At 42.9% G+C, this 25,497-nt stretch overlaps 1 protein-coding gene across 4 annotated transcripts in view; it reads left to right on the top strand.

Moving 5' to 3' along the window:
• The window catches only part of DGKQ (diacylglycerol kinase theta), a 90,363-nt gene that overhangs the window by 31,697 nt on the left and 33,169 nt on the right, over positions 1–25,497 (top strand). For all 4 annotated transcript variants that reach the window (XR_014787849.1, XR_014787848.1, XM_084834850.1 and 1 more), the window contains exons 3-10: positions 4,436–4,535; positions 5,377–5,462; positions 5,704–5,829; positions 11,389–11,542; positions 16,056–16,124; positions 21,612–21,712; positions 22,824–23,047; positions 24,818–24,908. Coding sequence is in view for 2 of the 4 variants with exons in the window: in XM_084834850.1 (XP_084690976.1) it covers positions 4,436–4,535; positions 5,377–5,462; positions 5,704–5,829; positions 11,389–11,542; positions 16,056–16,124; positions 21,612–21,712; positions 22,824–23,047; positions 24,818–24,908 (951 nt within the window). In the remaining 2 variants the exon portion in view is untranslated. The remainder of the gene's footprint in view (positions 1–4,435; positions 4,536–5,376; positions 5,463–5,703; positions 5,830–11,388; positions 11,543–16,055; positions 16,125–21,611; positions 21,713–22,823; positions 23,048–24,817; positions 24,909–25,497) is intronic.

The raw sequence follows: 25,497 nt of genomic DNA on the forward strand, positions 1-25,497 counted from the left end.
GAATTAGAAAAAAAAAAAGCATCGCGGAGAAGCCATGATTCTTTGAAGATAACGCCTTAATTAAAAAAAAAATCCGAAGCAGGGGATAGAGGGGGGTAAAACGTAGTCTCATTTGAAGGGACAGAACAACCCCCTGCTCAGTGCAGGAAGCCTGATTCCCAGGCAGTCGCCCATCCAACTACTGACCCGGGCCGACCCTGCTTAGCTTCCGAGATCAGACAAGCACGCACACATCCAGCCCTTTGCTTGTTGCTGAGGAAATTTAGAGTGCTGAGGAAGCTATGCGATCAGTAGCTGGAAGATGACATGGGGCTGTCGAGAGCTGTGAGCATGGTGGGCATGGAATCGGCAGAAACAGGTAGAGTTTCTGATCCTCCAATGAGAGTCTCCATCTTTAAGAGCAGGAAAACAGCACAGCGCTCGAGTGTGAACTGAGCTCGCGCATTTGATGAAGCACCGCAACAGGGAAAATGGTTGAGTATGGATAATCGCGTTTTAATGCGAGAGTGTTTAACCCGATAGGTCACCAAATTCATTGCGATGGCAGGCGCAATGTAGATTGGCCCTGTGTCTAGCAAGCACATCCCTTCTGCAATGTCCTAGCTGATGATACAAAGGAGGAAGGAGGGCTTAGCCCAGATGTTGGACTTCAGGTTCCATAAGACTCAGCCAGCATGCCCAGTGGTCAGGGATGATGGAGGTTGTAGTTCAACAATATCCAGAGAGCTGCAGCTTCCCCAGCCTTGACTGTGGGAAAAAGAGCAGTTGGGATGATCTGAACATCTCCTCCACCCCTCAAGATGGGCAGTTAAAGGCCAACTTATTTACACTGTTTTTGCCTTATTTATCAAAAGAAAAGAAAGTCCCTACTTCTGTCATTTGCATCTACTAGAACGGCTGCCTTTCTCTTACAGTGTCACGCCCAATTGTTACTACCGGTTTTGCTGCTGCCTTGTGCCTTACTGCAGTGGTCTTCAAACTGTTTTAATCATGCATCCCATCAGTAAAAGTTTTTTGGGCACGTGTGCCCAATATATGTATATTTCTAAATGATATACATGTACTACTGTACTAATATATTATGTACATTATAAGACATATACAAAAAATAGAAATTAAAAAGTGTGAGATAAAGATGAAATAAACAATATTTTTAAAATAAATTATTTTATTTATTAACAGTATAAAAACTTTTTGCCCTCACTAAAAAAATATTATTAATAATTTTGTTTTAGTGAGAGCAATGTGAATGAAGATGCTTCATTACTTTTGAAAATCTTGGTTTAACACTTTGTGATACAGTGATTCAAAGGTCTGGTTCTATGTTCAGTTTATTTCGATACTTGGTTTTAATGGCTGTCATAGCTGAAAAAGACACCTCGCAAAGATAGGTAGATTCAAATGGAAGAAGTGCACCATTGGCTGCACTTACTAAATCATGATACTCATTTTTCAGTCCCATCCACCAATTATGCAAAAGTTTTTGCTGAAATTCAGCTAGCAAACTTCCATCTTCCCTGATGTCAATCGGTTGTTCTTGCAAACTAATCGGAAGGTGTTGCATTTTTATATTTTAAACAAAGGGGTTCAAAACCCACTGAAACTCTTCGTTTGGAAGATTTTTAAACAGATTAGAAAATTCCATTTCCACTTTTTTTAAGTGTACAGATAAGAAAGTTTTTATAGGTGACACACTTACATTGTTTTCAGCAACAAATCACATACCGATGGAAAGATTTCCGAACATCCATTTTCAAAATGCTCTCTCCATAGCACGAGTTTTTTTCCGGAAAGGAGTTACTTTCTCACTCATTGTTAAAATGTCACCTTTACCTTGAAGGGACAGATTAAGTGTGTTTATTCTTTCAAAAATGTCGGCTAGGTAGCATACTGTATACTTGTCATCACAGAAAAGGTCAGCAAATTTGGAACAAATTTGCTCTCCTTCAGCAGGATGGCAGCTGCTCTGGTGCCATGGCTGAGCAAGCAACTGTGCCTTCCTCTGCTGTGCCTGGCAGAGACTGGCGCAGTTGCTGTTGGTGGCTGCGGCAGAGGCAGGATAGGACTGGAACTGAGAGAGAAATACCATGGAGCTTCCCTCTCGGCTACCATCCTATCCTGCTCCCTCTTCTGCCACCATCATTGCATGCAGTGGCAGCTTGCCGGGGCAGTGGGAGGCTGCTCAATTATCAGGTGGCTTGTGCACCCCAGTGGATCATCTTGCACATCCCCAGGGGTGTGTGCACCCCACTTTGGAGACCACTGCCCTACAGTGGGTGATTAGTGATGCATATCTGCAGCTGTTCCTAATGCCCCGCTACATGATTGGTGCATTAATGATGATGATGCACTTGTGCTCATTAAGGTCAGCCTACTATTCCTGTGTTATATGAGGTGTAACCGACCTGACTTTCTAAAACGATTAACTAACACAAGGAGAAAATATTTAATAGTGGACTTGGCAGCTGTCCTAACAGCAGAGCTTGGCATTTGTAGAGTAGTTCCAAATCTTCTTAATCACAGCGTACTCAAACGCTACACTAGCGTCTTGTAGTGCAGAGGTAGGCAATTTGTGTCCCTTCAGATGTTATGGCCTACAACTCCCATGAGACCTAACCAGCATAGCCAGTCATGGGGGATGATGAGAGGTGTAGGCCAAAACATCTGGAGGACCACAAGTTTCCCACCCCTGGTGTAGTGGTTAGTGTTGGACTAGGACTGCGGAGACCCAGGTTCAAATCCTGACTCAGCCATGTAACTCACTGGGCCTCACCTACCTCACAGGGTGCTGTGAAGATAAAAATGAGTGGGGGAATCATATAGACTGCTTTGTTCTCTTTGGAAGGAAAGACAGGATATAAATTGAATACGTAAGTAGATAAACAAATACACCATCCTCCCTTCCCTCAGTATAGATACCTATACTAGTAACTTCATCATTTAATCATTATAAAGCGCCTACAATATACTGACAAATGGTAGCTGCAATGTGCAATTTCATTCCACAGTGTTCTGGTTTAGAATGTCCTCTATCCATAAGGGCTCTTCATATGATCTGATGCTTTTCCAGGGTCATGTGTAGACGAAGCTCTCCTCTTCACAAAGTCACCTTCCATGGGTAGAGGACAAAGAGAGCGATGACGAAGGGGTTGGGGCTACCGCACTCCCCCTTCTTGCATGTTTAAGCAACACAGATAGGGAATGCCTGAATAGGGCTTCAGTTCTGAACACTTGTATGCCTGCACGATGCTCCATGCACAGACAAGAAAAGGGATACTTCACCAAGAAGTTAATATAGTCATTTAGGGCGCAATCCTTTGCATGTTTAGACATGCTGGCTGGGGAATGCTGGGAGTTGTAGAACTTTTTTTCCTGTCTAAATATGCATAGGATTGCACCCTTAGAGTGTTTGAAGGTGCATCATATTGTATACATTATCACAATAATCCCCTACTGCTTCTATTTCCTTTTTGAGTGTGTGTGTCTCTTGTGTCTATTGGAGTGTGAGTTTGTTGGCAGCAATTGTCTTGTCTTTTAATATCTGTACAATGGTTAGAAAAGTGTAGGTGCTTTTTAAGTATTAATAATAATAATCATTACAATAGGATAGGATAATATTTTTATCCCCTTATTGCCGATGAGGTCAAGGCTGAGAGAGTAGTGGTTTGTTTAAGAATGGTGTCCACTTTAGCTAAAAGCAGAGCAGAGATTTTGAAATGGGGATTTCCCACTGCTTATCCATTACTTTAGGCCAGCTCTCACTAAACTGTGTGTTTTGACACAGGAGAGAACTTCATGTGTATGAAGTAGGGATGGATAAACCTGTCAAGTCCAATTTCACTCAGTTTCAACTTTTTGAAATATTAAGTTAATTCTGCCCCTTTTGTGATTTCAGTTTGTGATTTTAAAAAAATCTGCACAGAAATTTGTGTACACATATATGTGTCTGCATTTCTCAAAACATACTCACTTTGGACATACTTTTCCAAATATGCACATTTTTTGCAAGTGATATCCCACCCACCCCAGTCATGTGTTTTTGTGCAGTTTTCTATGATATACACATGTTGTGTGCAGTTTTCTGTAATATACACATTTCTGCATGCATTTTGTATTTGTAAACTGCATCACAAAATTCTGAAAAGTGCAAATATTTAGTAAGCACATTAAAATGTGAAGAAGGGTCTTGCCCATCCCTAGTACTAAACAGTTATTTGTGGAAGAAAGTTGTCTTACTGGGATGGAGGCAGCTCATATGTTGGGTTTGTATACTTATGTGAGAATGAAGCCTTGGTTTCTGATTGTGTATTACCAAATACACAAACATTTAAACTCCCTCAAGCTGTTCATTCTTTTTAGCTGCCTATATAAGTCTATGCAATGCTGTAGATTTTCAGCGTGCAATATAAGTACATTTCTTCTTTTTTCTGTGTAGGTTCCAGTTGCACATTGTTTAGGACCTCCAGGACATTACAAGAGAAAATTCTGTGCTGTGTGCAGAAAGCAACTGGAGTCTCCAGCATTTCGGTGTGAAGGTAGGCTGGGTGATAATGGCTCATATTCCTAACAGTACAGCCTAATTCTGATCTTAAATGTCTGCCGTTCTAGTGATGGAGTGAACTTCAGAACAATTTCTAGTATTTCAGAAAAATGTATGATGACTCACTTGGCAGAAGGAAGTCTGTAAACTTGCAGGAAAAAAATGGTTTAAAAAGGAAACCTGTTGGAGAAGCTGCATTTTCCCTCCTTCCCAACAGAATAGACTATCAGTAAAACATTACTGAGGCCAGCTTTCAGAGCATTCATTGTTCTTTGGTGAGGGTATATTGATACTGTATGTGAAGCAGTTTAGAGTTTACTCTCAAGATAAAATTCAAATGTAATTTCATGTAGATAAGAAACAGCCTCATAGTGAGTTAGCTTGTTCCATCTAGCCTAGTATTGGGTGCTTCAACTGATGGTGGCTCTCCCAAGGTCTTGGGCAGAGGTCTTCCCTGGTACTGCCCCCTGAGATTAATCAGCTGGTAATGTTCTCTGCCACTGATGGCCTAACTAGACAGGACACACAAACATTCACACAGTCAGCAAATGAGTGAATATTTTCAAGTTTAAATAGCAGGCTTGCCCCCTCTCGATCTTGATCAGTCCCTCTCCCCTGCTATTTACACTTAAAAAACCATTCACTTAGTTGCTAATTGTGAGAATGGTGTTATGTCTAGTTTGGCTCAAGTTGGATCTTGTCTCGGTGTACTTTTGAACCTTGGTTCAATGACAATCTCTTTTAAGGGTGAAGCAGGAGAAAATAAAATGTAGAAATAAGGCAGTATAAAAGAGATGCAGCGGTGAGCTCTTTTTTCTTTTCCCTCTTATTTCCAGTGTGCGAGCTACATGTGCATACAGATTGTGCCCCATTTGCTTGCAGTGACTGTCGACAATGCCATCAAGATGGTCATCAGGACCACGTAAGCATAATTTCTGTTTAAAGAACATAGGAAGTAGATTTACCAGGAGGCATGCGAAACCTGACTTCTAAGGCTTAACACACAGGCTATTTTTTTGGTATTTGCTTCGAAACCTCTGTCATTAAACGTGTGTGTGTTCTATTTGAAATATTCATATTTCTAATGCAGCTAATGTAAATCCTTTATCTGTGTGCTGTATGGATTTGCAGAATAATTGATTTGTCTGGTGTACTTTTTACAGGATACATACCATCATCACTGGAGGGAGGGAAATCTTCCTTCAGGTGCACGTTGCAAAGTCTGCAAGAAAACATGTGGCTCTTCAGAGGTGCTCTCGGGTATGAGATGCGAATGGTGTGGAATTCTGGTATGTACATAAGGGACATTGTGGCCCACCCAGAATGCTCGCTGCAACTTATAATAAAAATTTATGATGAAAAGACTGTTGTTTAGCCAGAAAGCTGTAACAGTATATTTTATACTGAAATACACATGACGTAATACAACAATGCATATAGCTGGCTGGGGGATGCAGCAAGTTGTAGGACTTTTTTCTGTCTAAACATGCATAGGATTGTGCCCTCAATCACTCAGAAACTTAGAGTTACATTCCTTTAATCTTCAAATACTTTTTTTTGTTTCTAGATGACAGCATTAAACTAAAAATTGGCAGTTCTGTGGAGGGGTTTTTTTTTTTAATAATGTTTCATCCAGTACTCAGTTGTACACTATTCTTTGTCTTTGTTTGCTTAGTATTTCTGTGAAGCAGGTTTTTATATATTTTTTAAAATCATATGAACATATGAAGTCATCCCCTACGCAGTCAGACCATGTCCCTCTAGCCCATTACTTGCTCTGACTCACAGCAGATCTCTAAGGTTTCAGACGAAGGTCTTTTTCCAGTCTTGTTACCTGGACTCCTTTAACCAGAGATGCCACAGGTTGAATCTGGGACCTCCTGCATGGAAAGAATGTGCTCTGTCACACAGCTGTGGCTTCTCCCCATAATGACTAAGGCCTGGTTCACACATAATAACAACCCAGAGTATGGGTTGAGTATGGGTTGTCATTGAATTGTGGTTGTTGAATCATGGGTTGTCGTTACCCAGGAAGAGAGCCCTTGATTTGTTGTTGAGTTGTGAACTCTGGGTTGCTCGTGGTCAACAACCCATAGCTAAACCACAGTGTAGGGTTCACACATAATGAGAACCCACAATTCAACAACCCATGATTCGACGACAACCCATACTCAATGCGTACTCTTGGTTGTTGTTATATGCAAACCAGGTCTATATGTTTCCATCTAAACTGTTTGTGTTCAGCTAGCCTTAGGACTAAACTAGATACCACAGGTGCAGAACTGTCTCTTCAAATGTGGGTCTGTCCCAATCATGTAGCGTGGTGGGGTGTGAGTCCGATGTTAAAAGCAAAAGGGGTGTGTAGGTGGTGTATGGGTGTGTGTAGATCTAAACCCTCTCCGCATCTGTTATAGCCTCCCTCGTTCCTTTGCATTTTTCCCTCAGCTGGGCTGACTTCCAGTATTTGGGTCTAGCTAGGGGAAAATGTCATAGGGAGACAGATTGTGGAGAGGATTCAGCACCCCTCACCCACTTGTCTGATTTTAAAAGCAAAAGGGACCTCGGTGAGCATTTCACCTGAACTAGGTTTGTAAGTATTCTTTGCTTATTTTAGCAAAGTCAGAAATCATCAAGGGAAAAGGTTTTTGCACTGTAGGGACAGGAAGGTCTGAAGGCATCTTGGCTAGTATTATATTATACTTTGCAAAGCAAGAAATACCGAAGGTACTGGCAATCAGTAATAGTGCTTTCAAAATTCCAATACATTACATTTGCTACTTGTTAAATCATTAGTTGAAGAACTGTCTGCTTAGGCAGTTGTTAAAAAAGAGAATAAGGTTAATGAATTTCTAGAGGGAGGTGAAAGGCTGTGATACTTGTACTTTGTGTTTCATTTGAAATAGGGGGAAAAACAAATTAAGACATTTTTTAAAAAAATACCACACTAGGTTGTGATGTCATCAGACCTACGCTACATAGTAGGGGTTTAGATTAAAAGGTAACTGGAAAGCCTCAATCCTATATCTGTGCTACTCCAAACATAATATAATTGCTTATTTTATAAATGACTGGGAAAGTCTCCAGTTTTCTTTAAAGTGGACTGCACGCCCCACCGCTGGCCACTTGAAATGGCTTTCCGATCCATGTCAGAAAGCCATATCCATGTCAATGTGAATCACTGATCCACATGTGCATTTCTATGTGGGTGTGGGTGTCTTCCCTCTGTCAAAATAAATGTGAACTCCTGAGTACAAAGGAAGTCTGTATGAGCATCTGAGCTCACATGGGAGTCTGGATTTTGAGTAAATCTCTTTACTGATAGTGTTTGTCTTCTATGCCAAAGGGGATGCAAAATAACACTGAAATACAAGGGGCAGTATCCAACGTCGTCATTCTACAAACTCAAATAGTGCTAGCAGAGCTCCACCAAATCTTTCTGTTGCACAAGCACTTACGCGTTATGTTTGAGCTACCGCTTGCACAACTGTGCAAATGTAACTTCAGTTGGATTCCTCTCTTGTGCATAATCCAGAATCTAGTTTCTGCTAGCGCAACATCATTTGCTCTAGCAGAATGACACAGTTGGATACTGCCCAAAGTGTTCATAAGTATATGTGGTATGACAGGGCTTTGGAAAGAAGTATTCTTACCAGTCTGCCCTCAGGTCTGGTGGTGCTGCTGCTGAATGCCAGGTCGGCCCAAAATAAAATCTCCCTCATCCATGATTTGATTGTGGATGAGGGGGCTGACCTGGCATGTATTACTGAGACCTGGGTGGGGGAACTGGGAGGGGTCACTCTCTCCCAGCTGTGCCCTCCTCGGTACTCAGTGCAGCACCAGCACCGACTTGAGGGTCGGGGGGGGGGTTGCCGTGGTCTATAGGAATTCAATCTCCCTCTCCAGGCTTCCTGCTCATTCGAGTGCAGATCTTGAGTATTTGTACCTTGTGTTGGGTACCTGGGACAGATTAGGGATTCTGTTGGTGTACCGCCCACCCCGCTGCCCATCACACTCCCTGCCTGAGCTGACGGAGGTGGTCTCGGACTTGGTGTTGAGGACCCCTAGGATGATGGTCCTGGGGGATCTCAACTTCCATGCCGAGGCCGCTGTATCCGGGGCGGCTCACTTCATGGCCGCCATGACAACCATGGGGCTGTCCCAACATGTCATCGGCCCAACGCATATAAAAGGACACACGCTTGATCTGGTTTTCTCGACTGGGCAGGAGGATGGTGATCTGAAAGTGGAGGAATTAACATCTGTCCCTTTGTCATGGTCAGATCACTTCCTGCTGAGGTTTAGACTCCTGGCAGCCTTCCCCCTCTGCAAGGGTGGGGGACCTATTAAAATGGTCCGCCCCCGGAGATTAATGGATTCTGATGGATTCCAGAGGGCTCTGGGGGATTTTCCTGCTGGTATGGCTGGTGCTCCTGTCGAAGCCCAGGTTGCTCTGTGGAACGCAGAGATGACTCGGGCGGTTGACACGATCGCGCCCAAGCGCCCTCTCCCTCTGAGCAGAGCCCGGCCAGCTCCTTGGTATACACCTGAGCTGAGGGCAATGAAGCAAGAGGGGAAACGGCTAGAACGCAGGTGGAGGAAAACTCGTGCTGAGTCTGACCGAACACAGGTAAGAGCCCACTATCGAGCCTACTCTGTGGCGGTGAGGGTGGCAAAGAGACAGTTCTTTTCCACCAGCATCGCATCTTCTCAGTGTCGTCCAGCGGAGCTTTTCCGAGTGGTTCGCGGCCTGTTACATTCTGGGCCAGGGAAAGAGACGGTGGAACCCTCGGTAGCACGCTGTGACACGTTTGCACAGCACTTTGAGGATAAAGTCGCTCAGATTCGTCATGAATTGGACACCACCATTAATGCAGTTCCATTGGTAGAGGCGTTCAGAGCACCGTCTGGTCCAGTTTTATTGGATGAGTTTCAGTTACTGAGGCCTGAGGATGCGGACAAGGTGCGTGGCCAAGTCTGATCGACCACTTGTGTGCTTGACCCTTGCCCTTCATGGCTTATTAAATCAAACAAGGAGGGGATGTCTGGCTGGGTCCAGGAGGTTGTAAATTCCTCCTTGAGAGAGGGAGTGGTGCCTGCCGCTTTAAAAGAAGTGGTAATTAGACCATTCCTGAAAAAGCCTAGCCTGGACCCAGAGGATGTTAACAATTATAGGCCAGTGGCCAACATCAGTGCCTGTTCTGAACAGCAGTGGCTGTTCTGAATCAGTGCCTGGGCATGGTAATGGACTTGATGAGGGCCAATAAACTGAAACTCAATCCAGACAAGATGGAGGTGCTGTTAGTGGGTGGTTCATCTGCCCGGCTAGGTGATATTCAACCTGTTCTGGAGGGGGTTGCACTCCCCCTAAAGGATCAGGTTCGTAGTTTGGGGGTGCTCTTGGATCCAGAACTGTCACTTGAGGCACAGGTGAACTCAGTGGCACGGAGCACTTTTTATCAGCTTAGGCTGATATACCAACTACGCCCTTATCTGGACAGAGATAGCGTTGCTACAGTTATCCATGCTCTGATAACTTCTCGTCTGGATTACTGCAATGTGTTATATGTGGGGCTGCCTTTGAAAACGGTCCGGAAACTTCAGCTGTTCCAAAATAGGGCAGCAAGATTGTTAACAGGGACTGGCCTGCAAGCTCATATCACGCCAGTACTTTTCCAGCTGCACTGGCTGCCAGTCCATTTCCGGGCCCGATTCAAAGTGCTGGTGTTAACATTCAAAGCCCTTAACGGCTTGGGGCCAGGTTACCTGAAGGATCGCCTCCTCCCATATGTGCCTGCCCGGACCTTAAGATCATTGTCAGCGGCCCTTCTCTGTGAGCCCCTGCCAAAGGAAGTGAGGCGGGTTGCTACTAGGAGGAGGGCTTTTTCTGCTGCGGCACCCCGGCTCTGGAATGAGCTCCCTAGAGAGGTTCGCCTGGCATCTACATTGTATTCCTTTCGGCGCCAGGTGAAGACCTTTTTATTTTCCCAGGCATTTTACCATTTTAGCTTTCTAAATTTTTAGCTTTGTTGTTTTAAATCTGTATTTTAAACTCCTGCACTGCTGCTAGGTTTTATTGTGGTTGTATTGTTATATTGTGGTTTTAATGTTCTGTATATTTTAAATTGTTTTATTGTGTGTTGTTTGGTTTTAATTTTTGTGAACCGCCCAGAGAGCTTCGGCTATTGGGTGGTATAGAAATGAAATGAAATAAATAAATATTCACTTTGTCCCAGCTTTTCTCTTGCCTGTCTTTATCACTATCACTATTTTGTGACAGAATATATGGTGCAGAGATATTTACAGAAGATGTGTGTAGATTCATTAAGAGCGCAGTCCTGTGGGTTGCACCCTGGGTACTCATAAGTCCCTGAACTTGGAGGCTTATGAGAATGTACCTCCTGCGCTGCATTTTAGCTACACAGGTGATTTTGCCTGTCTAGCGGAGGCTTCAAGGAGAGGGAGGGAAGGATGCTGGGGCGGCCATAGGAAAGATTGTAGGAATACCACCCTGGTCTCCTCCCCAGGAAGCCCCTTCTTCCCGTCACCGCGCTCTGTTTTACAAGTGTGGAAAAGCAGCCAGCACGGTTCTCTCTGCACCAGCTATGAGTGGGAGGGGCGGAAAGTGCACTTTCCTGCCTCCAAGCTTGGAGCCCTGTCTACGAGCTTGGAGTCAAGAAACTGAGAAATCCTATGTCCCCCAGGTGCTGTCTAGGGGACATAGGATTGCTCCCTCCAATGCTGCAACATTGGGTAACCAGTTGCTGTCATAAATTAAAATTGCAATGCTAAAATATGTGAATGGAAATTAGACATAACTTTACTAGAACTTGATGCTGTGTTTTCCATAGGCTCATGCTGCTTGCTATGTGATTGTACCTCCAGAATGTACATTTGGAAGACTAAGAAATATGATTCTTCCCCCAAACTGTGTGCACTTATTTTCTCGCAACTTCAGTAAAATGCACTGTTTTCGGATAACGGAAAGCTTACAAACTGAACCAGGTAAAGTTCTGAATATATAAATGTTAAACTGTTTCATTAGCAGTGTAGTGGATGATAATGATGATGATGACGACATGATGATTTGAAATGCATTATTGTCAGAGGATTAGTCATTCTTAAAAGGAGAGACAATTGAGAGCAGAGGTATGCAACATATAGCCTGCAGGCCTCATTCAGTTCACTAATGTGTTTTCCCACAGTTCTGGCAACTTGCCAGCAGGCCTGAAGAAAAAGATTTTCTGAGGGCTAGAGGTACCTCTATTAAAGATTTTGTAGGTGAAGAGTTGAAAGGCCACGCCAGATTCAACGTGTCAAGAATCATTTTCATGTTTTGAAAATGTGTTTCCTATAGGGAATATATAGCAGGTAGATAACTTCAAGCTATGCACATTTTTTAAAACAAGAACAAAACATTGTACAAAGTAGGTAACTTTTAATTTAGTGGCTTAACTTGTGAGAGTTGGTTGGTTGCTTTTGCAGGCTGCTTTTACAAGCAGTGGGCAATGATTGCTTACTTTTATTTACTCCTTGCAAATGTATAACAATGGATCATGAGGAAAGAGGACATTTTAGGATGTATCCTTTCCTCAACTTCTTGTCTTTGCATTTACTTTTCAGCTCACCAAATACAAGTAAATGCTTTAATCCTGTATTGGAAAAATCTTTAGAATGATGGCAAACATTAAAGTAAAATAGTAAACTACTTCTTTGTTAATCTGAGGTCTAAACAAGATCCTTTTTTTTAACCTCTAGATATAAACCCTCCTACTTTCCTGTGGTGCACCTACACTAGAGTAAAAAAATATATTTTTGGATCACCTAGATGCTGCACATCTGGTTTAGCCCTGAGAAAACTGTATAGCATTGTAAAATTGAAGAGCTTCAATAGATGGGCAAAATTTGCAAACCCTGTGGTGTTTGGCTTTGCTGAACAGACTTTGTTCAATTTCTAGAGTAATATTTTACTGCCACCTAGAGTACATCATATATATCTCTATCTCTATATCTTCCTTCCTTCCTTCCTTCCTTCCTTCCTTCCTTCCTTCCTCTGGCTTTCAAGAAAGATATACGTGTGTGTGTGTGTGTGTGTGTGTAATCATCTAACTTTCCTGTGAGGATAAGTTCTTATCAGCGGGTATAAGCCATGTGGATAGGTTGTCAATGTCTACTTAAATATGATGGCTGTATAGAACTTTCAACTTCAGAGGCTCTGTTGAGGGCAAAGTGCTGGGGAAAAAGAACAGGAGGTGGCCATCGCTTCTTTGTCCTGCTTGTAAGCTTCCAGAGGTTTCTGCTTGGTCACTGTTGAAAGCAGAATGGTGGACAAGATGGATTTTGGTTTGCCCAGCAAGACAGTTCTTATGTTCTGGAGTTGTTTTGCTGCCTAAAATGTGGTGTGCATTAGATTCTTTACAACCCAATATAAATGTGCTGCTTTAGTAAAGTATGTTTTTATATCAACCCTTCACTAGTCCTGGGTATTGTTATGCTTCAGTGCCTTTGGAGAAGGCAGGTTCATCAGGTTTTCATTAAATGTGAATGTCAGTGGTCATGAAGATAAGCTTGCTCTTACTCCTAGCAACAGTTATTTTAAGCGGATACAGACGCATGAGCCTAGAGCCTCTGAAGACGTGCTTCTAGCTACCTCTTAGCCATGATTTAGGTTGCTGTCCTAAACACAAAAATATTAGGCCCGGGACGGTAGTATTTTTACAGGCACCAGTGAAGAAGCTTGTGACTGGAGTGCTGTGCATGATCCAAAGGTTGCTCCCCAGGTCAGTGAGGAATCACGGAGAACATTTTTCAGGTCATGCGGTAGAGTCGCTTGTGGCCAGAAAATGTCTTACTAGCCCCCCTGCTTCTCGCCCTCCCCTATCATTGTGTCTCATGGAAAACTGGCAAATGTTGCAGTTGCATGGCTGTGTTGTTGATACATGCTGCGGAAGGCAAGTTAACAAAGTAGTCTGTCATTCTGCCTGGTTTCACCTAGCATGCTGTATAGCTTGGAGTCTTTACTTCTGCTATCGGTGCGCGTAAGGGCTGTTTCACACGTTACACAGCAGCAAAGCCAGGTCTGTTAACAAGCGTGAACTCAACAGGGAGTGACAGCCTGGCCTGACTCTGAGTGTACCTGTATGATGCACGTGCCTCAAACACCTGCTTTCACATCCAACTTTTAGGTGTACATCTTAAAAATATAATGTGTGAACAGGCCATTTGGAGAAAGTAATAGCAGAATCATCTCAATGGACAAGTACGGACACTGGAAGAAATGGCAGTTTCATTCTCTTTTCCATTCCCTAGCTGTATGATAAACATAATTTTAGCAAAAGAAATCTCTCCAAACTGTACACAGAAAGCATATGCATTACTATGGCATGGCTGACCTACGAAGGCTTCTGACCAAGTACAGTCATTGTCACTTGAATGACAGAAATTAGGTAAAGTGACCTCTCCATCCATTCAGGATGGCAATTTGGCTTGTTACTACCACCACTCCCCTTTTTTTTTTCTGAGCTACAACCTCCCTTACCAGAATTTGAGGAAGAAGTGCCCAAGTATTTCACTTATCTTTGAAGCAATTGTTACTTGTGAAAAGTATGAAGGGGAAATTATGGGTTTTTTTAGACTTGTTCAATTTCCTTCTTGAATACTGCATATAGTTTGGCAGCCGTGCAGTCCCCCCCCCCCCTTTTGGAAATGTGGTGTGCTTATCACAACTGTTGTTGTTATTAATACAATAATATTAAAACAAATATTTTGTGTTCTTCCTATTTCCGGTGTGCTTATCACAAATATGGACCGCAATCTTCTGCCCACATGTGCCTTAGCTAAGAAACAAACCATTTTGCTCAGTACCATGTTCTATTTAAAGTTTGCTTGATTGCAAAAATTACTTAATAATAACAGCAGCAGCAAAACATCACAAGTACTTATAATGAAAATGTACTACTTTTGTTTCAAAGCCAGGGCAGATAATGGCACACCCCACAGAAATAAATGGATACTATGGGGGATATATATCTACTATGCTGAGAGAATTAAAAAATAGCCATATTTACTGAAAATGGTCCCATAAAATTAATGTTTACAATTAATGTAGTAAAGTACAATGTTCAAGTGGCCTAGATTCAGATATTGCATTACAGTGTGTATAGCATCTGTCCTTTCTCCCCAACTCTTCAAATAGGCACAGAGATTGAGCTGGTTCAACCAATTAGAGGATTATGTCATAAACATACAGACCAAAATTTCATTGTCACCTTTTGGTTCTCAAGGAAGATATTTCATTACATTTTACGTGAATCAAGCTGGGGTATGATGTTCAAATGGGGAAGGATGTCACACCCTAACATCCATTGAAAATGGATGCTGGAGTCTAAACTTGAAACGTATCTTTGTATCCTGAATGTGCATACTGAACTTCATTCTGGTATCTCAGTGTTCAACAGACATAGCCCAGTACCAACATACATAACACGTAGATTGCCAATGGGTGAGTTAAATCAAAGGCCTCACAATGACCATATTGTGGTTTTATTAAAATACCCCCTTTGCATCATTCATATTTGTGAAAGGCTCACCTGAAATATAAATAAAATAGTAAGCTATATTGGCCAGTCCTTCCTGGTTTTGCTCTGCCACCAGGTCAAATTGGAAGTCATCTTGATTTTCAGATTGCTTAATGATGCCAGCGTGGCAACATACAATGTTACTGGCCATTGGCCAAAGCAAATAAAGTGAATTGAACATAATGTTAGGATACAAAATTTATCAAAACGGTTGGGTGTGCGTGGACTGCATCCTAGTTAACTTAAAATATTACAGTTCTGCAACTGAATTAAAAATTGACTGGAAGAAAACCTGTGTATTGGATGGCATAGGATCTCATTGGTGTTACAGTATGACTTATCCTTTTATTTTGACCTTTAAAAATAAAGCTTACGTCCTAGAGCTTGGATATTTTTTATCTGTCTTGCATTAGGAAACAGAACCAAAACTGAAAATATTATGAACATCACATATTCACAGAAGCAAAATTATAAGCTAGTTTTTTTAAAGTGTTGGTAGATGCTATCATTTGAACACACAAGTTATGCTAATACATCACCTGCATAAAAATAAACAGGGAAAGATTTAAAAAAATTGGAACAGTGATATACTAAATGGCTTTTTGGTACAGGGTGTGAAGAATGTGCCATAAATATCATGGGTTTGTTTACATCCCTAACAGTTTCAATTATGTATCTGCTAGAAGAGGAATGTTTGAGAGAGCACCTTTTCCCTAATCAACCTGCCTGGTCAATGAGGTCATTGAATGAAACCTGGTAGTTCTGCATAGCTTGAGGTCTGTTTAGAGTCCATTCAGGGTAGAAAATCTTTCAGATGTAGAGCAGGTTTATAAATGTCGTAAATAAATAAAATATAGTGAATAACTTATTTCAGTGCAACATTTCTTTGAAATAATCATCTATTTTGTGCAGTATACATCTAAAGATTTTTCTTTTCATAGATGATGACGACGATGTTGATAGTTCAACACAATTATCACTGAAAGAATCCCAGTCTTCAACAGACTCAAGTAAGTAGTGTTTGTTACTAAACCGAGAATATCTGTTCAGAGCAGGATTTATGCTATCGACATATTCTGCTTTTTAAAAATTGTGCAAAACATTATACAGTCCAGTTTTTAAGAGCTGGCAGTAAATGTAATAAGGCACAGGCAGCAATATGCTGGCAAATCCTGTTAGCTGTCTCTTGCTATTGTAGCTGAGAAAAATCTCAATCTTCAAACTGGTGAACTGAAGCGAAGGATTTAGAGTGTTTGCAGTACAGCTGTTCTGAAGTATTAACTCTTCACTATTGAATACTTAGGTTCAAATATTACAGAGGGTGTAATATAAAGTGAAATCTCTGCTCCAATTGGACTCAGCAATATTAAGCATAATGGAATTTGTATCAAAACTGAAGCCCACTAGCATCTGTATGGAACAGGACACCTGTATCCAGTGCTAGCCTGTAACCTGCTTTGTGCGTTTCTTTTAATGGAAAGGTGATAAAAATAAATTTTAATTAAAAATCAATAAAAGAATAAATAGCATTGTTTTTGCACTGGCCACAATCCAAGGAGCTGCTTTTTTTTAAAGCATGTTTTATTTATTACATCACACCTTTTAGCCAGGATAGCTCCCAAAGTGGCTTACAATGACAATATAAATTGGGTTATTGTTGGTGTAGGAGGGTGGAAGTTTTTTTCTGGCTTCTCTCTCCAGAGGGAGGAGCACAAGATGTTTAGGCTCTGGCTCATGGCAAATACGTCAGCGCAGAGAAGCAGCCTGTCTGTTGATCTGCAGCAGCCTCCCCCAATGCTGAGAATTGTAGTCCCACACATCTGGAGGGTACCAGGTTGGGGGAGTCTGATCTACCAAGGCTTCTAGTGGAACGGGGCTTATGCACTAGCATTTTTTACTCTTTTCACTCTGAACAGCTGACCCTCCCCCTCAAATATACCATATTTAGAAATTCCCTGAGGTTTCAAAAGCAGTTTGCTCTGTGGCAAGGTGGGAGGACAAAAAGGGGCTGCTGTTCAAGGAAAAACCAGACTAGCAGTGCAATCCTATACATGTCTTCTCAGAGGTAAGTCCCATTGAACTCAGTGTGGCTTGCTCCAAGGTATGTGGATATAGGATTGCAGTCCTAAACACCCTTATTGCAGAGTAAACCTTGTTGGGCACAGTGGGGTTTACTTCTGAATAGACATGTGTAGGATTGCACTGTAAAGCCCCTTTCGGGTCATGGAACAACTTCAACAGTTCTCTGGAGTCTGGCCATTGTGTTTATTTTTATGAAGGTTAAAATTAACTGTAACCCTTCAAGCTGAAATGGAACTCTTTTAAAAAAAATCTTCAGTATGAAGAAAGTCATTGTATTCACCTACAAATCTGTATTCACTTTAACAAAACAAGCGTTTAGCCATCATCATGTTTATTTTTAGGACCTTGGTGATATTTTGTGAATGTAACCTGAAGGATTTAGAAGCAGAAGATAAATAAACAGAACATCACACATAATTGAGTCTTAAGACTTTTCTTTTTTTAAAGCCAGTATTCTAATATTAAGGCTTGGCTCAATTCTTTTATTGCAATTTCTATATTATGGTAACGTTTATATGAATGCTGTAACTCTTCTGGTGCATATGCTTTTGCTTTTAGTTGTTTAATTTGGCTAACTTTGCAATCATGTTTTCCCTTTTTTCAGAGAGTTCTCTAGTACCTAAAAATGTGAAATTGCTTTTTGGAGACTAATTTTGTTTGTACTCATAGTTCTGTTGCCCTGTAAACTCTTTGTTCTGTTCTGTGAGCTATAAAGTAGAGTTCAGAGTAAGGACTGTTGAGGGATCATCTTGGTTTTGTCAAATTTATAGGCACATTAAAAGCTTACAGTGACTTTTTAGCTGCATAAGACTAGGATTGTGCCCTGCATTTCACTAATGTAACAATTCTCTTACTTGCAAGAGGATGGAGGAAAGTTATCAGATAGTCTGCTGTCATTTCCTGCTTACCTAACCATGGATTGAGGGTCAAACTCTGCATTAAAGAAAAACGTGTAACTGGAAAACACATGATGTCGTTACATGAGTTTTTCCCCTCCTCCTCCTTTGTCTCAATGGCTGCCTTTTGCAGGGGCTAGGAATTGTGAATACAATGTCACAACATGACACCTTTTAAAATACACTTTAGAAGGGTGACATGGAGGGAGATGCGGGCCAGTTTTGCTGGCACGTGTCTTCTTGTAATGTGTAGCTTGGTCCTAAGGCAGTCAGGAAGGTATACTACTACAAGAACTGTAAGGTGGTGATTTCATAGGTTTTTCATCTGTTTGTTTTTTTAAATGCTTTATGATTTACTATAGATATTTTATGGAGCTAATGGGCAGGAGGACGGTGATCTGAAAGTGGAGGAATTAACATCTGTCCCTTTGTCATGGTCAGATCACTTCCTGCTGAGGTTTAGACTCCTGGCGGCCTTTCCCCTCTGCAAGGGTGGGGGACCTATTAAAATGGTCCGCCCCCGGAGATTAATGGATTCCGATGGATTCCAGAGGGCTCTGGGGGATTTTCCTGCTGGTATGGCTGGTGCTCCTGTAGAAGCCCAGGTCGCTCTGTGGAATGCAGAGATGACTCGGGCGGTTGACACGGTCGTGCCCAAGCGCCCTCTCCCTCTGAGCAGAGCCCGGCCAGCTCCTTGGTATACACCTGAGCTGAGGGCAATGAAGCAAGAGGGGAGACGGCTAGAATGCAGGTGGAGGAAAACTCGTGCTGAGTCTGACCGAACACAGGTAAGAGCCCACTATCGAGCCTACTCTGTGGCGGTGAGGGTGGCAAAGAGACAGTTCTTTTCCACCAGCATCGCATCTTCTCAGTGTCGTCCAGCGGAGCTTTTCCGAGTGGTTCGCGGCCTGTTACATTCTGGGCCAGGGAGAGAGATGGTGGAACCCTCGGTAGCACACTGTGACAAGTTTGCACGGCACTTTGAGGATAAAGTCGCTCAGATTCGTCATGAATTGGACACCACCATTAATGCAGTTCCATTGGTAGAGGCGTTCAGAGCACCGTCTGGTCCAGTTTTATTGGATGAGTTTCAGTTATTGAGGCCTGAGGATGTGGACAAGGTGCTTGGCCAAGTCCGATCGACCACTTGTGTGCTTGACCCTTGCCCTTCATGGCTTATTAAATCAAACAAGGAGGGGTTGTCCGGCTGGGTCCAGGAGGTTGTAAATTCCTCCTTGAGAGAGGGAGTGGTGCCTGCCGCTTTAAAAGAGGCAGTAATTAGACCACTCCTGAAAAAGCCTAACCTGGACCCAGAGGATGTTAACAATTATAGGCCAGTGGCCAACATTCCCTTCCTGGGGAAGGTGCTTGAGCGGGTGGTTGTAGGACAGCTCCAGGCACTCTTGAATGAAACGGATTATCTAGATCCATTTCAATCGGGCTTCAGGCCTGGTTTTGGAACGGAAACTGCCTTGGTCGCCCTGTGGGATGACCTCTGCCGGGAGAGGGACAGGGGGAGTGCGACCCTGTTGATTCTCCTGGACTTCTCAGCGGCTTTCGATACCATCGACCATGGTATCCTTCTGGATAGGTTGTCTGGGTTAGGAGTTGGAGGCACTGCACTACAGTGGTTCCGCTCCTACTTGGATGGCCGATTCCAGAAGGTGGTGCTGGGGGATTATTGCTCTGTGCCATGGCAATTATGCCATGGGGTTCCACAGGGCTCTGTTTTATCCCCCATGCTGTTTAACATCTACATGAAACCGCTGGGGGAGGTTATCCGGAGGTGTGGGCTGAGGTGCCGTCAATATGCAGATGACACCCAGCTCTACCTCTCTTTCTCATCAAAACCAGGTGAGGCAGTGGCTGTTCTGAATCAGTGCCTGGGCACGGTAATGGACTGGATGAGGGCTAATAAACTGAAACTCAATCCAGAAAAGACGGAGGTACTGTTAGTGGGTGGTTCGTCTGCCCGGCTAGGTGATATTCAACCTGTTCTGGAGGGGGTTGCACTCCCCCTAAAGGATCAGGTTCGTAGTTTGGGGGTGCTCTTGGATCCAGAACTGTCACTTGAGGCACAGGTGAACTCAGTGGCACGGAGCACTTTTTATCAGCTTAGGCTGGTATACCAACTACGCCCTTATCTGGACAGAGATAGCCTAGCTACAGTTATCCATGCTCTGATAACTTCTTGTCTGGATTACTGCAATGCGTTATACGTGGGGCTGCCTTTGAAAACGGTCATTACTTTGTAAATGCACTGGCTGCCAGTCCATTTCCGGGCCCGATTCAAAGTGCTGGTGTTAACATTCAAAGCCCTTAACGGCTTGGGGCCAGGTTACCTGAAGGATCACCTCCTCCCATATGTGCCTGCCCGGACCTTAAGATCATCCTCAGTGGCCCTTCTCCGTGAGCCCCTGCCAAAGGAAGTGAGGCAGGTGGCTACTAGGAGGAGGGCTTTTTCTGCTGTGGCACCCCGGCTCTGGAATGAGCTCCCTAGTGAGGTTCGCCTGGCGCCTACATTGTATTCCTTTCGGCGCCAGGTGAAGACCTTTTTATTTTCCCAGGCATTTTAGCATTTTAGCTTTCTAAATTTTTATCTTTGTTGTTTTAAATCTGTATTTTAAACTCTTGCACTGCTGCTAGGTTTTATTGTGTTTGTATTGTTATATTGTGGTTTTAATGTTCTATATATTTTAAATTGTTTTATTGTGTGTTGTTTGGTTTTAATTTTTGTGAACCGCCCAGAGAGCTTCGGCTATTGGGCGGTATAGAAATGAAATAAATAAATAAAATAAATAATGACCTTTCTAGGCCCTCTAGCTACCTGCTATCATCAGCTTCCTGTTGATAGTTCTACATCCTCAGCCCCAGAAGAAGGGAGCCACTTTGCCCATTCTGGGGAACAAGAAGCTCATATGCTTGCTTTGAGTGCAGAAGCAGCTTGTTCCCTTGTAGGGTACATTTCTTATGCATATCCAGATTTGGGGGAATTTTTTCTAGTATGGGTTTTCAGTAGTGTGGTATTTGTTTTGAAAGTAAAGTCTTATTTCTGATGAGGGTTGCCAAAATGTTGGTCTGAAATGTTGGTAAAGCTATGGTCTCTCAGGTAACCAGTGCTGGGGACTGAAAAACTGATCAACTCCAATACTTGCTCCTAGCCCCCCCAGGAGGCCAGCAGTTTTGGAATCAAAAGCTGACAACCATATTTCTGAGGATGTTGACCTGGTAACACTAAGGAAAAATAAATAAAATTGACAGTAGGGTGAAGGGGGAAATGGTTTTAAATTGCATCTCAGACTTCACTTTCATAGAAATAAAGCAAGGTATGGTTGGAACCTGAGAAACTTTGTTATGTTAAAGTTTCTCCACATCAGTGTAAGGAATGGAAATAGAATCGAGATCTAGAGAAGATGCAACTCAAAACTACCTTAAAATGTCTTCACAGTTTGGATGCACACAGTATTCTATTTTATTTTATTTCTTTTATTAGATGTAAAAACATAATTTTTCTTCTAGGCAAACAAATATTAAAAATATACGATGGGAATGATGCAGTAAAACGCAATCAGTATCGGCTTATTACAGTTCCGAGGATTGCAAAAAATGAAGAAGTTGTGGTAAGAATGTCCATGATCTATGCTGAATTCTATGTATCCCAAAATGGAAATACTGAAAACTGTTAACTGCCTCTGTATATGAGGCTGATCATTTGAACCTAGTTCTATTAATGTTTTATTCCAAAACAATAAGCATTAATGTAATTGAAATAGGACTTACTGTAGTAGCAGTTCGTGCGAACACAAGAATTGCCATGTTGGATCATAACTGTTCTTCTGGAGGACTCTGTCCTTTTTCTTGGACTGAGAGTGAAAGGCCAGGTTCGGACGAGCACAGTGGGCGATGAAGCCATCATGGCTGTTTCCCTCGCCCTGTGTGTGCCACATGCACGGCCACCATTTGCGTTATTCCCCATGCTGCAGCGCTGGTTGGTGTGTCAACTGAAGCCGGCGTGTGGGGATGGGGGGGCGTCGTACCCACCTTACAAGCCACAAGGTGCAATAGAGGTTGTAGGGTGGGTATGATCCCCCCGCTGCACCATGTGCTGGGTTCAGACGACACACCAATCTGTGCTGCAGTGTGAGGAATAATGGAAATGGTGGTCACATGCAGGGCACACACAGGGGTGGGTGGAGCAGCCACGACACCTTCTTCCTCTGCTGTGATCATCTGAACACAGTCAAAGAATGGAACTCATCGTTTCTGGGGCATCTGTGCTATCTTTTTTTCTTAGCTTTAAAGAAATAGTGACTTCTTTAATATCTATTGTTTTGCATAGTAGTACTATTTGTTGTTGTGGGCTTTGACTTGCCCCTGTTCAGGGGTCAGCAGCTGGAGGCCCCCCAGTGCTAAATTCTGAGGGGTTTTGTCTGACCCCCAGTTGCCAGCATAGAGACAAAGGTGATTAGATAAAGTGGTACATGCTAAGTAATATATGGTAACAATACTTGCCAGTAGGTCACGTTTAAGGAGTCGAAGTAGAGCTTTTGGTCTCTCACTCCTCCCTCTTGTCAAAATAGTCCTCCAGGCAAAGGTAATTGCTGACCAGCACCCTGATTGATTATACTGTCCATCGTGTACATCAGGGTCATATCTCCTTTCCAGTAAAGAATATCTATGTGGTCTTTTTAAAAGCAAGGTTACTTACTATTTTTTTATTTGCTCTTGTAGGAGGCTGCACTGAGGGCATACTACATCAATGATGATCAACAAGATTATGAACTTCAGACATTCACTCAACAGGCCTTGTTTTGTGATGACATCATTAATAGGAATGATACAACAGAAGAGACTCACTCTGGGTCTGTATTCCGAGAGGCTGTTCCCGAAGCTTGGATCATCAGAGCGAAATCTAGGGACAGTGAAATCATAAAAATTTATCCAGCTTGGCTGAAGTGAGTGGTGTTTTCTCACTAAATTCCAAATATGTGAAACCATGACATAAATAACAGGAGTAACGTGTACAGCCTTAGGCATATATTAAGAAAATAAGAGGTTATTTATTTTTAACAATCTACCCTGTTTTTCTTTATAAACAAACTCAAAGTAACTTACAAAAGTATTAAAACACATCCAAACTATCACCATGCTGCACCTATGGAGAATTGTGACTAATGGCAGCTTTCAGTTTTACCAGTTTAGGCCATATGAGACTTTAGTCTTTTTCTCAAAGCTTTTGACTCAAATGTTTGGATTTATATTAAATTTCTGAACTTCAGAATGAACTTACTGCAACTTTTATTTGTTGGACAGTTTTAAAGGATATAAAAGCATACAATTTTGGGGGACCACATCCATAACATGTAGTTTATTATGACGTTGGCATATGGTGTTCATCTATGAAGAACTATAACACTTTGGGAAATAGGGCTCCAACCTCGGAGCCAGGAAACCGCATTCCCCACCCCTCTCCCTCATAGCCAGTGTGGAAGGAACTGCGCTTGCTACCTCTCCGCACTTAGAAAACAGAGCGCAGAGATGGGGAAAAGAGGATGTTCCTGGGGGAGGGAAGGGAGGAGACCAGGGCCGCAGCCATACAAGAAATCCTGTGGCTGCCCCAGCCTCCTTCCCTCCCTGTCCTTGAAGCTTCCACTAGCTGGGCAAAAATGCCCGGCTAGCTTAAATGCAGAGCAGGAGGCACAAGGCACTTCCCTCTCTGCATAGGATACTCGTAAGCTGAGTTCAGGGGCTTGTGAGTATCCAAGGCACAACCCATAGGATTGCGCCCTTAAACCAGTGTTGATTCAATCCATTTTCAAATTTAAGTAAAATATTCAGAGTCATGTCTTGGTATTCCGAATCTGTTTGTTTACCAGCTCAGAGGTAGACCAGGGTGGGGTGGAGGTGGAGAATTGTTCTGGCCCCAGGGGCCAGTTTGCCCCCTGGTACCTCCCAGGGAATGGATGATGATAAAGAGTGGACCTCACCCCTGATGTCATCAAAGTCCCTTCATCCGTTATGATAGGCATGGAGGTGATTACTCCCTGCCCCTCCCTGCATGGAGAAAGGGAATGCCTTTCTGTTGTCAGAAAGCCTTTATCTAGGCTGACCACTAGGCGGGATGGGGAGTGAAGTTGGCAGGCTGGATGGGAAATGCCAATGGGCCAGAGGTTCCCCATCTCTGCAGTAGACAATGGAATTGGGACTTTTGTAAAAAGTGTTGTGCTCCTTTTTCCCTTTCATACATGATCAGACAGTGATTCTTACACATTTGACAGTGTCAAGGCAGAGTTTATTAAATGGGGTGTAACCTTAACCTTTAACTTTCTCCTAAATTATTATTATGGTCCAGCTAAAGAACAGGAATTGGCAGGCTAAACTACAGATGATGGTGGCAAATCCATGAGTTTAAACCCAGGTCTGTCCCAACTGCATAGAAAGTGGGAGGGTTGGTGGCTGGGGAGCTCTAATTTTAAGAGCAAAAGGGGTGAAATGGGCACTAAACTCCCTTTGCTCTTGGCTTATCTCCCTGTAGTCGGTCCCCTTGATGTCACTTCTCCTTCAGCTAGGATTTGACACAGGATGTGAGCCTGGTTGGAAGGAAAGTTCCTGTGAAGAAGTGAATGCTGGGTGCTGGAAGGTTCAAGGCCCTTCCTGCCCTGTAGATGTTCCTCTGACCCTACCCTCCTTGCATAAATGATTTATTTCCCCTTTCCCATTTCCAGGGTTGGAATGGCCTGTGTCTCAATAAGAATAAAGAAAGAAAGCACTACCCAGATGGTAATTAAAGAAGTTCTACCACTGCTTGGATGCCAGGTAAATGACATCAAATGGATGATTTTGTTTTCGGTTTTTCCCTGCTTTGGTTTGTATTTAACGATATTATTCAAATCAGAGTACCACAGGCATTCTGTGGTACAAAGGTTAAACAAATGACACAGAAAAGGGGCAAGGGAGTTCTATTGTGGGTCCAACTAGATTTTTCAAATAGGAGTTCATCTGCTTCAAGTACTCCAGTCAGCCCAGCCGGAATGGCTTTTTCCTCTATAGCTGTTGGCTTCTCCTGTTAGAGGAAGTGGAAGAATGGGGAGGAGGAATGGGAACAAGATAAGCAGTAGTCTTCTGGGGGGATTTAACAGGATCAGTGGTCAGTCCCCTACAGCTCCTGTCTCCCCCCCCCCCCAAAGGAAGCTGGGGATGTGCTGGGGATAGGCTCCTATCATGCAGGAGATCTCATAGGATTGGAGCTTGCTCAGTTTCTGCTTTTACATTCTCCTGATGGTTGGCAGGAGGTTGTAAGGGCTGAGCTCCCATTCTGAAAGAGATCAGAATTGGTATCTAGCCCTGCTTTCCTATCTAATTTCTAGCATGGGAGATCAGGATAAGGCACGTGAGGGTCCAGTTT

The sequence above is a fragment of the Heloderma suspectum genome, chromosome 2 (genome assembly GCF_057233095.1).
Source record: "Heloderma suspectum isolate Gila_16-S chromosome 2, 16-S_ref, whole genome shotgun sequence".
Lineage (NCBI taxonomy): Eukaryota > Metazoa > Chordata > Lepidosauria > Squamata > Helodermatidae > Heloderma > Heloderma suspectum.